At 38.7% G+C, this 16,519-nt stretch overlaps 1 protein-coding gene across 5 annotated transcripts in view; it reads right to left on the reverse strand.

Annotated features, from left to right (window-relative positions):
• Window positions 1–16,519, reverse strand: part of SV2B (synaptic vesicle glycoprotein 2B) — a 184,391-nt gene that overhangs the window by 52,894 nt on the left and 114,978 nt on the right. For all 5 annotated transcript variants that reach the window (XM_069098528.1, XM_069098527.1, XM_069098530.1 and 2 more), the window contains exon 2: window positions 6,995–7,882. In XM_069098528.1, coding sequence (XP_068954629.1) covers window positions 6,995–7,541 — 547 coding nt within the window. In that variant the 5' untranslated portion in view covers window positions 7,542–7,882. The remainder of the gene's footprint in view (window positions 1–6,994; window positions 7,883–16,519) is intronic.

A 16,519-nucleotide genomic window follows, 5' to 3' on the forward strand; every position in this document is an offset into this window, starting at 1 on the left:
ACCAACGGAAGCTAAAATGGTTCTCTGACACAAAGCTAAGCAAAAATGCCAAAGCATTGGGCGATAATCGCTAGACCTGAGAAGAATGGCAAATTGATTTATATCCTAGACATGATGGAGCCAGAAGAGAGACCAGAATAGCTTTGTTAGCAGATCACAGCCAGTCCTCTTGGTATATGTCTTGCCACTAGACTCCAATGATTCTAGAGGACAGAGTGAGGCTGATGACTTTGCACAACTCTGCCTCACTTAAATCCAATCCTCTTACAAGTCAAGATACAACCCTCCTGCTATCATTGGTCGGTCCTCTTTGAGAATGAAGGATAAATAACAAAAGATAGCAGCTATACTCAACGGGAGACCTGCCCATTGTTTTCAGTAATTGACTATGCTCCTTGCTGGGAGGTGGGCTGTTCACTGGCCTCTTTGCTTATTTTCAGGGCATTTATTCAAGATGATTTGCTTTCCCTGACTAGTAATAAATCCATGTGCTTTTCAGGAACCTTCATCAATAAATGCTGGGGCAGGAAAAAATAGGGGGAAAAAAGTATATTGTGTCAAATATTAAAGATCCCATATTCTTTGGGTGGGAATGAATAAACCAGAGAAGAATGAAAGTTCTTTATTTAGTTTTTGTTTTTCCAGATCTTAGTTAGCACAGTGCTTGGCACATAATAAACACTTAAGAAATGGTCTTTCGTTCACTTCATTCATATCACCAAATCTAAATCTGGGCCAGAAGGAACCTCCAATACCAGGCTTACCTATCAATGAGAGTCCTGAAACTTACATCTGATGTTGGGAGATAATTCATATGTAAGTTATACAGTTTCTCACCTTTTCTGGCAAGGAATCTATGAACATGAGAAAAATAACTCACTATATTTTTTAAAAATCTCTTTCAATCCTGACTCAAGGTAACATTTTAAGAAATAAAAAAGAGCTAATGCTTCATATGTATATTGAGTTTGACAGTACTGTATAGAGAAAAGTACCTGGGAGATCCAGGTTATCTTAATTCTTCCCCTAACTCACCCTATGAGCTGGAACCTTATGAGCTTCACTGTTCTTTTCTCTAGCTTTTAATTTCCTCTCCTGTAAAATGAGAGAGTTGGACAAGATCAAAGATTATTAAACCTTTGTGTGTCATGGAACCCTTTTAATCTAGTTGGAGAAATTTATACAGATCCCTTCTCAGTTTGTTTTTAATTCATGCAACAAAATACATAGGATTACAAAGAAAATTCTATTGAAATAGCAATGTAGTTTCCCCTCTAACTCCAAAGGCCCCCTTAAATCTATCCACAAACCCCAATCCCACGGACCCACGATTAAGAACCCCTGCATCAGATGATCTCTTTTAGTCTATGTTTATCTCTCTGGTTTCATGTTGGACTAAGAGCTGCACAAAGAGCTAATTATTCCTAACAAACATTCAAGAAGAGGAAAATAGTATTAATTTGTTTCAAGATAGAAAACCTGAAGCAATGAGGATATATGTGCATGCATATATAACATACATAAAATATAAAAATACATATATAATAACAGAGATGAAAACATAAATCTAAATTAAGCAGTTCAAATGGGAATATACAACAAAATCACAATTATAGCTGCTTAAACAATATTTCTTCAAAATGGATGTTGACCTATGCTCTGGTGGTAGATTGGCAAGGTCACTTTGTTCCACGGGGGCTCTTATTGCCACCAAAGTGGACAGTGTCTCCCCGAGTTTGAGAATGTCTGCTCTAGAGACAGTGGCCAACAAATCTGTTTGTGCTCATTCCATTTGCATGGAAACATCAAAACTATAATCATTCATGACAGGTGTAGTCCCTACATCCCTTTAGTGTTATGAAAATTCAAGTGCTAATTTCATCTCATACGCACTCACCAATCTTCCATTCCCCCAAGTATTCTTCCCAAAGGCAAAGATGAAGCCATAGAGCTTCTGGAACACAATTGTTACTACCATAAATCACTTTCTTAAACAGTATAGCCAGAGGAGATGCAACAAAAAATAAACAGCAATATAGAATAAACTCTAAGGTATCCTGTCTTTTAGAGGGATGAAGATCATGAAGGGACTAAAAACCTTTGCAGATGTAAATTTTGTTTTTCTTGGGGCAGCTGGTCTATGAACAATAAAACATTATTTCTGGATTAATGGGTATTTTCTTGTAACGAACTATCACAATAAATGTTTTTGGTGTCAAACCATCAGATTAGGCAGTAGAGGGCACTATTGATATAAACAGTAAGGCAGTGATGCAAAGTATGATCCTGATAACTACATAATGCAATGAATGTGTAAAATCTCATAGCAACAAAAAACCATTGCAAAGAAAAATAAAAACATTTCCACATCCTGATGGATATCCCACTGGCATAGTACTCTGTTGATCTGATTACAAATAATTTTATCATCAAATAATCATGAACAACCAGCTTTTCTGGTTCCTGTACATGAAAGAGACAATTTAAACAAGTGAGAGAAGACCGGTTTCAGCTGCTGTCATATTATTATTCCACTCTTGGTTTGATCCTTCTTGACTTTCCCCATCTGTGACATGAGTTAAATCAGTTCAAAATTCAAGATTAGAAGCATTAGCCAGCATCCTATAACATATTATCCAATGTTGTAACATAAACAGTATATCATATGCTACAGTCTATATCAACCCTAGGATGTAAAAAGCAGGGGGGATGTCTTATGTAAGTTTTATATCTCCCCTAGCACATAGTGCAGAACCCTGAACGTAGCCCCATGTAGAGGAATGTACCCTGGACTTGAAATCAGAGAGACCTAGATTTTAATTCAACCTCAGGCACTAGCAGTCCTACCATGGGTAATAATAATTATAATAAAGTATTTATATAGTACTTGAAGGTTTACAAAGTGCTTTTGCACTATTATGCAATTTTGTTCTCACAATATCCTTGGGAGATAAGTGCTATTATCATCCCCATTTTACAGATAAGGAAACTGAAGGAGACAGAGATTAAGTGATTTTCCCAAGGTTACACAGCTAGTAAGTGTCTAAATCTGGATTTGAACTCAGCTCTTCCTGGTTCCAGGTCCAGGACTCTACTACTCCACCTGGCTGCCCTTAGGTAAGTCACTTACCTACTCTAAATCTTAATTTCCTCATCAGCAAAAAGGGGATAATAAAACCGAGAGTGCCTGCCTCTAAGAATCATGAGGCTCAAAAAATATGGTGCCTGAAGAGTGCTTTGCCCACTTCAAAATACTATCTAAATGTTGACAATTATTATTAATAAATGTGTTGATAAGATAATCAATTTAGAGTTTCAGTAGATATTAGAAGTCACATAATCCAACACTTTCATTTCAGAGATGTGAAAATTGAGGCTTAAAAATGTTCAGATATTTGCCCATAGTCCCTTAGCTAGACAGTGACAGAGGCAGGATTGAACCTTGGCATCTGATTCTGAGCTAAGTACGGAATGAGGTCCAGCAGCAGCAGCATTTATATAGTGCTTGCAATTTTAAAATATCTGATTTTATCTTCACAATAAACATTGGAGGTAGTTGCTATTAACATCCCTATTTTACAGATGAGGAAACTGAGGCAAAAGTGACTTACCCAGAGTCTCATAGTAAGTGTCTGAGACTGAATTCAAACTCCAGGTCTAGCACTCCACCTAACTGCCCCTAACATATAACCTCCATGGTGCATAATTCTTTGATACAAAGTATGATTGGATTCAGAGGAGAGAGCTTCTGGGAGGAGGAGAAAAAGTTTCATGGAGCATGTGACCTTCAAAGGATCTGAAATACCAAACACCAAAAAAAATAAAAAGCATCTCCTGAGAGGCAGCATGGCATAGGGAATAATAGAACGCTGGGCTTAGAAGGCAGAAAAATTTGAGTTTAAATACTGCCACTGACAATGTATGGCTTTCTGACCCTCAACTTACTCATCTTTAAAATGGAATAGTAGTACATACCTCAAAACATTGCTGTGAGACTAAGGTAAGCTAACTTTATACATAAAGCACTTTGCAAACATTAAAGATCTGTATAAATGTCACTTATTGTTACAGATCCTATCAAGGAACTCCTTTAAGGGTTCACTCCAGCTATCATATATTATAATAAATAACTGAGCGGGATGTAGATAGAAAACTGTAGGTGTCCAGTCCAATTGGTACTAGACTGCCAAGCTACCAAGGCCAGCATTAGGAGTTTAATCTCCACTCAGGACTAATTAAAGGACTTCCTTTCCACAGACTATACCCCTAAAGAGAAGGCCTGGAGGGAACACTGGATAATGAAGAAGAATCCCTTGGTTCTAGTCTCAGTTCCACAACTTACTATCTGTGAAATTTTAGGTAAGTCATTTTTCTCTCTTTGCTTCAGTTTCCTCATCTATCAAATAGGGATAAAAATACCTGCCTTTTGTCACTGCCAAATGCTTCCAGCACTTAGCACAGTGGCTGGCACATAGTAGGCACTTAAGGAATGCTTGTTAACTTGACTTCTTGACTAAGGCCCCCCAAGATTAAATCAGAGAACCTCATATAGGAAAGAACCTTGAAGGCCCCCAAATACAATCCAGTCTTGTGCAGAAATCACTCATCGACACCCCAGGGAAGAAGTCGCACAATCTTTGTCTCAAGATTTTAGAGAGGGAACCCATTCCCTATCATTGCTTTTACACAATTTTTAAAGAAGTTTTTCCTTCATCCAACTGAGATTTGTTTCTCTCCAAGTTCTACCGCTTCATAATTCTGCCCTTTGGGGATGAGTAGAATAGTGCAAGGACCATACTTGAAGACCTAGAGGGCCACATGTAACTTTGAGGCCCCAGGTTCCCCAGCCCTGGACTGTCCTAACAATGATTCCCCTTTAAATGTTTCAGGACAGCTATTGTGACCCTAAAGCCTTCTTTACTCCAAATTAAAATATTCCCAGTCCTTTCAAACAATCCTAATATGGCATGGTCTGCAGAATTCTAAACATCCTGGTTACTCTTCTCTGACTGCTTTCTTGCTTGTCAATACCCTTCCTAAAATGTCACCTCACTTTACCACCAAACTATAGACAATACTATAGATGTGTTTCCCCATTTTGCTCCAGGTTAAAACACTCCCAGTTCCTCAACCAACTCTTACAGTTCTGCAACCAACTCTTACGTGGCATGCTCTCCAGTCCCCTTCTGGTCACCTTCTTCTGAATGCTCTCCAGCTTGCTACTGCCCTTCCTAAAATGTGACCCATAGAACTAAACACCATGCTGTAAGTGCATTCTGACCAGGGCAGAGTACAGCACATTAATCTCCCTTCTGGTGAACAGCATGTCAGTGAAAGATTCAAAACCATGACAGATGTGGTCTCATTGGGGTAAACAAAATAATGTATGAAAAAGTACTTTGAAAATGGTCAAATGTTAAAGACAAATTTAAGGTCACTGAGACTCTGTCCCATATCCATTTGGTCACAGGAGTAAGGCATTGTGATAGGACCTGCCTCAAACTCATTCCCTTTTCTGGAAAATCAAGTCAATATGAGTATTTCTGATAGTGAATCATCATTATCTTTTTTTATCTATAGAGAAGGGTACAAATATGACCAGGTGGGTCTCTAGGAGAGAGGAAGGAATGCGGCAGTTAGGACCAGGACACACACACACACACACACACACACACACACACACACACACACACATCCCCACCTCATCTCCCCTGCCCCCACTCTTGCCAAACACTCACACTGGTGAGCAGCAGAGCCAGACATACTGGGGCTTCGTTAAGAAGGTTGCCAGGCACCGAGTAACAGAGACACTGACACAGCATGAAATTGTTACTGACGCTGCCAATTTGCACTAACAGGGGCTGGAGGATTAGTGGGTAATTTCGAAAAACAAATTAATGTCTTGGAAATCCTGAGAAGGATTTTTTTTAAACTGTCATTCACACTGACAGTGTGTTAATGGGAGGTTGTTTTGTTGTTGGTGTTTTAATATATACAGAGGGAGAATATTGCTAATAAACTGTTGGTATTCAAAGACTAGGTGAAAGCCCTACTTCTCAATTCATTTTCCTTTCTCATTTATACCCAGTTTTTTTCAGTTCCTTCTCACAATCTGGCCCCTCGTGCCTCAGTGGTTATCGTAGTCAGAGCTCTCCTCATTTTGAATAACCCTCTAATGAGATACACATGGCTAAATAACTCAAAAAAGCACAATGTCACATGAACCCTTTAGAAAGCTGGAGCTAGAGGGCAAGCACCCAAGTGCTAAGCTAACTGTATTTGGATCAGGCTTTGTTTCCTACAAGTTGATGTGTTTACAAAGACTTTTTTTGGAGTCAGAGAAGACCTGAATCTCTGTAATAATGAATTCTGTTATAATCAGATTCTACTCAGAAAAGATTTCCCAATCCTTCTTTCTGTATTTACTAAAAATAGATCAAATATCATTTGAAATCTTAGCTGATTTAATCCCTAACACTGAGTACCTGACTCAAATCACTTTGGGCCCACATTTTATTTTTGAGTTTGCTAAAGTTTGCTCCTTTTATTCCTAGAGAAGCTATCTGGGTCCCAGAGCACTTTGGCCTCTGACTCTGTTGTGAGCACCCTGGACTCCATCATGCGTCATTCAAGAATGTGGGCATGCAGCCACTCTGCCTCTTAGTCAAAAGACCTCAGGTGCAAAAGCAGAGGGACTACCTTAGGGAGAAAGAGAGAGAGAGAGAGAGAGACAGAAAGAGAGAGAGAGAGAGAGAGAGAGAGAGAGAGAGAGAGAGAGAGAGAGAGAGAGAGAGAGAGAGAGAGAGAGAGAGAATGGATGAGGTCCAGAAGCCCCATTAGCTTGCAAATCCCAAATCTGACAGAAAAAAAAAATCCAGTTTGTTGGCTTGGGGATGGAAAACTGTTAAGAGTCCAAAAAGAAAGAAATTATATCCTGAGATTTTTCTTTTATTACCCCCAAATTAAATGACTTTTTTTTAAAGATTTTACTTACCTAGCATTCCTTTGTTAGAACTGGATAGACACATGTCCTTCTCTGCACTGGGAAGAACAAAACCCACCACAAAAACTTCCACCCCATCCGCCATTAGGGCCAAACCTAAAACAAAAAAAAGTGTCCACTGGAAACGCCCATGACCACATTCCTCAATGATATTCTCGTACTGGTGAGCCAGCTGCTCCTCATCTTCCAGTCGTTCTGCCATGAGATCTTTCTGGTCTCTATAGTCATCAGACCTTGAGGGAGATTTCTTCTTCTGCTTTGCCTTGATGTCATCGGGGTGAGGAATGCCCTGGTACTCTCCTTCGTAGATTTCATCATCTTCATCATGGCCCTCAGTAGCATCACTCTGGGCATCTTCATCTTGATTAGACTCATTTCCTCCACGGTAATAGCTGTCATTGGGTGTATACCCTTCATAGTTGCCATCCTGATATCTATAGTCATCCATTCCTTGGTTCCTAGACTGCCGGTTTGCCTCTCTAGCTATATCCCTTGCTCCACGGTACAGATTTGCACTGTTTCTATAACCATCATCCATTATAAGTGTATGGTTTATATGTAGACTCCACCCTGCATCAACTGGTACTTGGAGATACCAGTTATATTTGTGTGATGACTTCTGCTAAAATTATGCCAACTTCATTTCCTGAATAGCCCAGGTTTGTACAAAAAAAAACCCTGTAAACTTTTTCAGGTCAGTTTCAGACAGAAGCCTTAAAAAAATGTCACACTTCAGTCTTACTTCCTTCAAAAGCCACAGGAGCACTGTATTGGGAGCTGTTGATTGGAAATATATCTCCTGTTTTTCGTGACAAGGAGTTAAGAGGAGTTAGCAGATTGCTTGATTCTCTGATTCATTCTGCTGGTGAAGGTCACACCCTAGGAAAATGGGAAGAACAAGTATAAGAAAATTGTAAATTACTGCTTAAATACTCAATAGAGCAGACAAAATACCATTCAGTAGTAATGAAATTCATAAGACAGGAAAGCTTAATCTAGTCATACTCCCCCCCCCAATAAAAAGACCAAGACTAAATGAATATAAATGGAGAAGGGGAGGCTTAGGGGGAAAGAAGTTTCTAAAACTTTCTTCTTGAAGAAGGCCAAATCTTACATGAAAATGAAATGGATGATATATTTTCATATATAGGTCTTTTTTGACATTTATCTTGAATGTCATGGACTTTTGAAAGGATTCATTCATATTTCCCAACAAGTTTCTTGGTGAAAATATCTATTTCTGTGTATTTTTAATCAGAGGCAATAGCCATTTCCACATAAGATGCAGGAAAGCATATGTTCATGCAAACCATCTGATAGTTGAAGCTCAAAGACTCCTCTCAATACTGATACTGTTTCTCCCAGGATTTTTCTGTACCATAATAGCAAAGTCCTGGAAATAACCAGTCCCAGAACTAAAGAATTTATATTGCTGAGTTGGCTTAAAGGAAGGAAGGAAAGAAATAAACATTTATTAAATAGCTACAATGTGCCAGACAATGTGGTAAACATTTTACAGATATTACCTCATTTGATCCTCACAACAACCTTGGATTATAGGTGTTATTATTATTCTCATATTAAAGTTGAGGAAACTGAGATTGCTCAGGACTATATATCTAATAAGTGCCTCAGGCTGAATTTGAATTCAGATCTTCCTGATTTCAGGCCTAGCACTCTATCCACCTCACTTACTCTAAGGGCTAGCATGGCATCACATGTTTGGAAGCCATGAAATATTATAATCTCCAAAACCTTGAACTTGAACCTAAAGGGCAATGGGGAGAAATGTGGTGGGTGTAAGCTAGCTGCAACACATTATAAACAAGAAATTATGGGGCGGCTAGGTGGGCGCAGTGAGTAAAGCACTGGCCCTGGAGTCCGGAGGACCTAAGTTTGGTTCCGGCCTCAGACACTTAACACCCACACAAAAAAACTAGCCGTGTAACCTTGGGCAAGTTACTTAACCCCAATTGCCCTACAAAAGGCAAAAAATAAAATAAAACAAAATAAAATAAACAAGAAATTATGAAGGACAAGTAGTATAAAGGATATTATGAAATAAATACATGACCAAAAAAAAAAAGAAAGAAAGAAATTGGACTGGTTCTTTAATGAGAGTGAAGAAGAACCAATGGATATCTCTTTTGTGTACCACTAATATCTTCCCAATGTCAGGAGAACTTTAAAAAGCTCCAAGCACAATGAATGGACCTGCTATGATGAATTTATTGATGGACATGAACAAGAGTCATACACTATGGACAGTCAGGAGTGGCTTGTAACAGGCATCATTGGGGAAGATACTCATATTGACAGTTTTGCAAATGCACTGACATACTGGAATTATCTTATTTTGGAACACCATTAAAGCAACAGTTCATATTTTCCACAACATTGGCATCCACACTAGCCTTTTTTATACTATACCCAGAGAAATTACTCTAAGTAGCTTTTAAATTCACATCTGTATAATGCTTTAAGGTCTGCAAAGCACTTTCTTCATAACAATCCTGGAGGTAGGTAATATGAGCCTTATTATCTCATTTTATAAATGAGGAAACTGAGTACCAGGGATCACAAATTAATAAATATATCAGGCAGTATTTTAACCTATATCTTCTAAATTCAATCACAATTGTGTGTATACATACATATGAAATTGTATATACTTATGCATATTTTATATAGAATTATATCACTACATATTTTATACACTATAAATATTATATATATATATGCTATATAGTGTTCTACTATATTATACAACCTCTTAAACTCCAAAATTGAGGAACTTAGAATAAAGAATAAAGCTGGCTCAGATTATGCATCAAGAATATATGGTAAGGGGGGTAGGTGGCACAGTGAATAGAGCACTGGCCCTGGAGTCAGGAGGACCTGAGTTCAAATCCAGCCTCAGAAACTTAACACTTACTAGCAGTTTAACCCCAATTGCCCTGCCTTCCCCCCTCCAAAAAGCAAAAAAATAAATAAATAAAAGAATATATGGTAGAAAATATTAATACCTACAAAAGTCAGAAGACTATAAATACAAATTTGGCTATAGATAGCAGTAGATTCTTCCCTCGAGAACCACCTATTTATAACTTTAGACCACTGAACAATTAGAGAGTGACTTTTATGCTTATTCCTGAAGACTAAATACTAAAACTAAATCTATCAATCACTAAAACTACTATAAATTTAAAATGTTTAACCATTGGCTCAACCTCGTTTAGTCTATTTGCCAAGACAATTTTACCAGGGTGTGGCCACTGTGCACACTATGGTTTTGTGGAGCCACAGGTGGGAGTTGGGTGATTGGTTGGACACCAAAGGTGGATAAGCAGCCCTGAAAAGGGCTCAGCAGCCCTCTCACCAGAGGTGCTAGTCCTCCCTGAATACCCCATACACCACAGGGCACATCATACCTTACTATCATTGCTAGGTATGTGACAAGGATTGGATCAGTTAATTGAGGCAAGCAAAATCTGAAAATTCTATACCTAGCTGTATATACTATTCTCCATCCCAGAGGTCTCCATAGTAGCCACATAGATAGTGTGAGAGAATCTGTCAATTTTTTTCCAAAATGCTATGAAAACTATGTATACAGAGACCTCATAGCCAATCAGCCTAATAATCCCATTTACATTTTTTTAAGGAAGCAAGGTTAATCTGGCTGTTCTCTCTGAAGCCATGCTGTCTCCTAGTGATCGCTGCCTCTGAGACAGACTCGATGCAGTCAGTCTTTTGCTCCTTAGCCACCCATTAGAAAGAACTTAATATGTGAGACGGCTGAGAGTGCACGATAATTCCTTTCAGTACTGGCTGTTATTTATTATTTTCTCCCTGAATAAAACATGTATTGTTGGCTCTCATTTGTTTTAACCACCTGCTAAGTCTCCTAAAATACACAGGGTGACGTCTACAGGATACTTCACATCAACACATGGTATGAAAACAGAATGATTTATTTTGCTGGTTTTGAGTGTCAGTTACTTCTTTGGGACTGGCAACAACAGCTTTCTCAGCACCACTTTCACTTGTTATATCTCTATTCTTTTTCTTTTTTTCAGTTCGAGTCATCCAACCTTTCACCATTTTGTTCAAAGCAAAAGAACTATGTTCTCTTTTTTTCTTTTTTTAGAGGGGGGGAGGGCAGGGCATTTAGGGTTAAGTGACTTGCCCAAGGTCAAACAGCTAGTAAATGTTAAGTGCCTGAGGTCACATTTGAACTCAGGTCCTCTTGACTCCAGGGCCGGTGCTCTACTCACCGCACTACCTAGCTAAAAGAACTATGTTCTAAGACAGTGCTAGGTTTGAAGTAAGAAGACCTGGGTTTGAATCCTTATTAGTTATATGGCCATAGACAAGTCATTTAACTTTCCTGTATCCCAGTTTCATCAGTAATCTCAGTAATTAGGAAAGCACTTTATAATAAACGTCAAGGTACAATATGATGTGATGTGTGAATTAGCATCACATGATAAAAATACCACCCCAGGTCACTGGGGGCACATAGCGCCACGTTAGAAGTCCACTACTCTCTCCCCAATTAGCTATAAGGTGGCAAAGGACACAATAGCAATCTAAGGATCCAGTATCATCCACTGCCTCCCTTTAACAGAAGCAGGACACACAATGTATTTGTGAAGATAACTAAATGGCAGACAGGATGGAGAGCCGGACTTGGTGTCTAGAAGTACTGAGTTTGAATTCTGCTCCATGTAATTATTGTGTCTGGGCAAGTTATTTAGCTCAGGAGAGAGAGAGAGACAGACAGACAGATGGACAGAGGGAGACAGAGAGAGACAGAGACAGAGAGAGAAAGAGAGAGAGAGAGAGATTTATAATTGTTTTACAAACCCCTTAAGTATATTTGCATTTGGATTTATTTTTCTTGTCTGAGGAGGGCAAAACTAGAGCCAGGGTGTGCTACTGCCAACTTCAGGCAGCTCTGGAGGGCTAATTATTAGACTTTAAGTGTGAGCATTTGAACTTCTGAATCAGCAAATGGTAGAAATCAAGGCTTGGTTTAATGTTTTGTTGATTTTCTAGACTTAAAGTGATGGAAAAAATATTAATAATGCGGTTAAAATGGGTCATACCTAAAATTTTTCCTATGTGAGTCAGACATTAAACCTCTATCAGCATCCCTAACTAGAGACTTTGAATAGAGAAGTTACATTGAGCCAGATTTCAGCTCAACATAAGGAAAATCTTCCTAAACAGAACTGTCAAAAGGGAAACTAACTGCCGTGGAGCTATAACTGTCAAGGTTGAACCTGAAGAAGAGAGGAGCAAAGTGTACCTGCTTCCCTCATTTTTCAGAGGTGAGGGATTATGGCTGTGGGACATTACATATAGCATTTGTCTTGGAGCATGTGGTGGTGAACTTTGCCTCCTTTCCTCTCCCTATTCCTCTCACGCTAGTCCTTGTTCCCTCCCTTTTATTCTTTGTTTAAAAGGCTGGCCCTCTCATCCAAAGAGAAAGGATATATTTGGAAAAGATGGTGGTGTAAAAGCAAAAGATATAATATTAATAAGAATAACATTTGTATAATGCATACTATATGCTAAACACTGTGTTAAATGCAATAATTTCATAAATTAATTTGTTTAAACTGGAGCAGTCAAAAAATGGAATGGATTGCAATGGGACATAGTAAAATCCCCATCCCATCACTGGAGGTTTTCAAGTATGGCCAAGAATAGCAGGAATGAAATTAATAGGGGTCTTTATTTGATTAAATGTTGGATTATCTCTTAAGTAGTTTTAGTTAATAGTCAATAAATATTTATTAAGCACCTACTATATGATCAGGAACTATACTAAGCCCTGGAGATTTATTGTTCAGTCATTTCAGTCATGCCCAACAGTTCCTGACCCCATTTGCGGTTTTGGCAGACTCTGAAATGGTTTGCCATTTCTTTCTCCAGCTTATTTGACAGTTGAGGAAACTGAGGCAAAGAGGATTAAGTGACACAGCTAAGTGATAAACAGTTAATAAGCATCTGAGATCAGATATGAATTCAGGTCTTCCCAACTCCAGGCCCAGTGCTCTATCCACTGTGCACTCTGTCCAGCTTCGCTGGAGATATAAATACAAAAAAAAAAAAATGATCCCTGCCCACAAGGAGCTTACAATGTAATGGGGGGGAGATAATACACAAAATAAATCTGGAGGTGGGTGAGGGAGGCATGGTAATGTCAAAGAAATTCAAAATGAGTTCAGCCTTTGCACTCTAAGGTTTCCTATAACTATTCCTGAATTAGGGGAAATGACCACTTTAAAGGGAATTTAAGGTAATCTGAATAATCTAGGGTTACATGGTACTTTCCTTCAGCTATCTGGGAGATTTAGACAAAAGTTGGTGTTTTGTTATCTGTATAACAAATGGTAACTGGCCATAGAATTCATGAAAGTACCTGCCAGAGCTTGTAATTCTTACTAAAGTGCAACAAGCGTAAAACAAACTTGGAATTGCAGCTGCCCCAAAATATTTATCCCACCAATTCACACTCATTTCTTTACTACCATGCTTTTTGTAATACTAGAATTACTAATACACTAGGTTAAACAAAAGTGAAGTTATCATCTTCTAAATAACTAATTAAAATACATACATCAATTCAAAAAATATTTATTTAGCGTAATTTTTCAAGATATTGTGCTAGTCTTTGTATATAATAGGTCATAATCTCCTTGAAAAAGGGACTGTTTCCTTTGTCTTTGTATCTACCATATGCAGCACAGTGTCTGGGTTATTCAAAATTAATTTACTTACTGTCAGATCTTTGAACCCTGAGGGGAAAAGTTGGGATGTGAAAAGTTGCAGTAGAACCAGAGAGGATAGGATTGTAACTAAAATGGGAATACTCTGGGGACTCAGGAAAAGCAGAGCGAAGGTAAAATGAGAGTACAAAGCCATAACTATCCATTTTTGCACCTGGAGAAAGGGTCACTTGGAGTACAGTTATCAAGAATAGGAAACTTGCCCCTTGCCACAAAAATAATTGTCCAATAGTGGAGAGGAGCAAGGATATACATTCCCTGAGTGGAGACTGAAGCCCTTGCCATAGGGCTAATGTGGAGAGACATGGGGAAAAGTAGAATAATGCCACATTAACCATCTAAATATCCTGGCCTTCTTTGGGAGAGGGAAATGAGGTCAGTACCCCCATTATATATGGGGTAGGGAGGCCTGGGATGGGAGAAAAGCTGTAAATGGCACTGTTTTTACACTCTAAGTTTTATGGAAGTGGACAAGAAATGAGCTCCCAGACAGTGGGAGCTCCAGCCCTGAGGCAAAAGCAAAGCCTTAGTTCAGTCTCTGCATGTGTCCTTCAAAGACAAACTACTTCACAATTTTGCCTAGGTCTGGCTCTGCCTGTAAACATGCCACATTCCTACATTTACTCCTATGATTGCCTTTTCCTTTCAATAAAAGATTGTTGTGTAGCCATACTTTATAGTCTTTGAATAGTTTGTTTTTGTCCTAAGAGGCAGAATTTTTTTTTATAATAAAAAAAAATCTGTCTAAATGAAATAATACTTTTAGGCACAAATTAATCTGGAGATGCACAAGACATGTAATGGAACTTATAATGTAGCATTTTATTGACAGGTTATGTTTCAAACTGATTTCAATCTCCCATGGCCAAAGAAAAGATATTGTTACCTGCCAGATATTTCAGATGCTATTTTTTTTCTTCCTAGAATAAAATCAGCTCTGAAGCAATTCCCTTGGCTGGAAATGTGGTTTTAAAATCAGAAACAAACAAATGGTTTAAAATCCCAAATAAATAAAAGAAGTCAAGTGCAACTCTGAAGTGGCATGTCAGTTATAAAATATAACTGTCGGGGCGGCCAGGTGGCTCAGCGAGTAAGAGCACCGGTTCCAGTGTTGAGATAGACCTGGAGATCGAATTCCAGGCTCAGACACTCAGCACCACACCCAGAAATAACTGGCCGGGTAACCTTGAGCAAGTTACTTAACCCCAATTGCTTAAAATAAAATAAAATATAACTGTCAAAAAAAACAGCCCCTTTCTACATACCTCCTCAGGCTAAAAAGTGTGGATTTTTTCTTTCCTATTTCTAGTTCTGATACAAAAGCCAAAGGAACAAGCTCCCTGGATGAGGCTAGGGATTGAGCAATGCCAGCCAGCACTGATGTCTGCTCCAATGGAATTACTAAAAGTGCACTGGGCCTTGAAGTATTTAAAACATGTGTATATTCATCTTCACAATAAGCCTATCTTATTCTGTTATGCCCCAGCTCAAAGATCTTCCGTGGCTGCTACTGCCCCCTGAATGAAGTCCAAACTTACTAACCTGACATTCAAGACCCTCTAAAATCTGACTCCAGTTCACCTTTTAAAACAATCATCACAAATTACTCCCCTTTATAGGTTCTATACTCTAGACCAGATGGTCTCTTGCTGTTCATGAACTCATCCTACCATTCCTTGCCTCTTTGAATATCCCTGTCCCACATCTATTTGCTGAAATCCAATACATTCTATAAGACTCAGTAATGTATAATATTCTCCATGAAGCCTTCTCTAATTCCCTACTCTCCTTAATGGCTGAAATCTTAAATCCCTATTTGGATCTTGTTATTATGCCCCCTTCATAGTATTAGAGACTAAAGTTGTTAAAGATTATCTAACCTAGAGAGGTCAAACACATGACCAGCAGGCAGCACTCCACCTTACACCCAAATCAGATTAAAATGTAACTGGAATAGTGAGGCTAGGTGGTGCAGTGAGTAAAGCACTGGCCCCAGAGTCAAGAGGACCTGAGTTTGGTTCCGGCCTCAGACACTTAACACCCACACAAAAAAACTAGCCGTGTAACCTTGGGCAAGTTACTTAACCCCAATTGCCCTCCAAAAGGCAAAAAAAAAAAAAAAATGTAACTGGATTATATTTAACAAAATAAAGAAAATTACAAAAAAATATTTGTTGTTAAATCATTTATGAGTTGTGTCTAATTCTTTGTGACTTCGTTTGCAGGGTTTTTTTGTTTTTTGTTTTTTGGAGGGCAATTGGGGTTAAGCGACTTGCCCAAGGTCATACTGCTAGTAAGTATTAAGTGTCTAAGGCCGGATTTGAACTCAGGTCCTCCTGACTGCAGGGCCAGTGTTCTATTCACTGTGCCACCTAGCCACCCCTCATTTGCAGTTTTCTTGGCAAAGATACTGGAGTGATTTGCCATTTCCTTCTCCAGCTCATTTTATAGAAAAAGAAACTGAATCAAGCAGGATTAAATGACTTGCCCAGGATCACACAGATCATGTCTGAAGCCAGATTTGAACTAAGGAGGATGAGCCTTCCTGATTCCAGTCACTCTATCCGCTGTGCCACCTAGAAGCTTCCACAGTAAAACATGGATAATATTAATATGTGGTTTTCTAAGTCAACATGCATCCTACAAGGATCATTATGCACAATTTTGTGTCCCACCCTGCCCCCTTTTCTATTTGAATTTGACACTACTAGATCAG

This window comes from Petaurus breviceps, unplaced genomic scaffold, assembly GCF_028583685.1.
Source record: "Petaurus breviceps papuanus isolate PSGF00001 unplaced genomic scaffold, PetGlider_PUasm1.0 37, whole genome shotgun sequence".
Taxonomy (NCBI): Eukaryota; Metazoa; Chordata; class Mammalia; order Diprotodontia; family Petauridae; genus Petaurus; species Petaurus breviceps.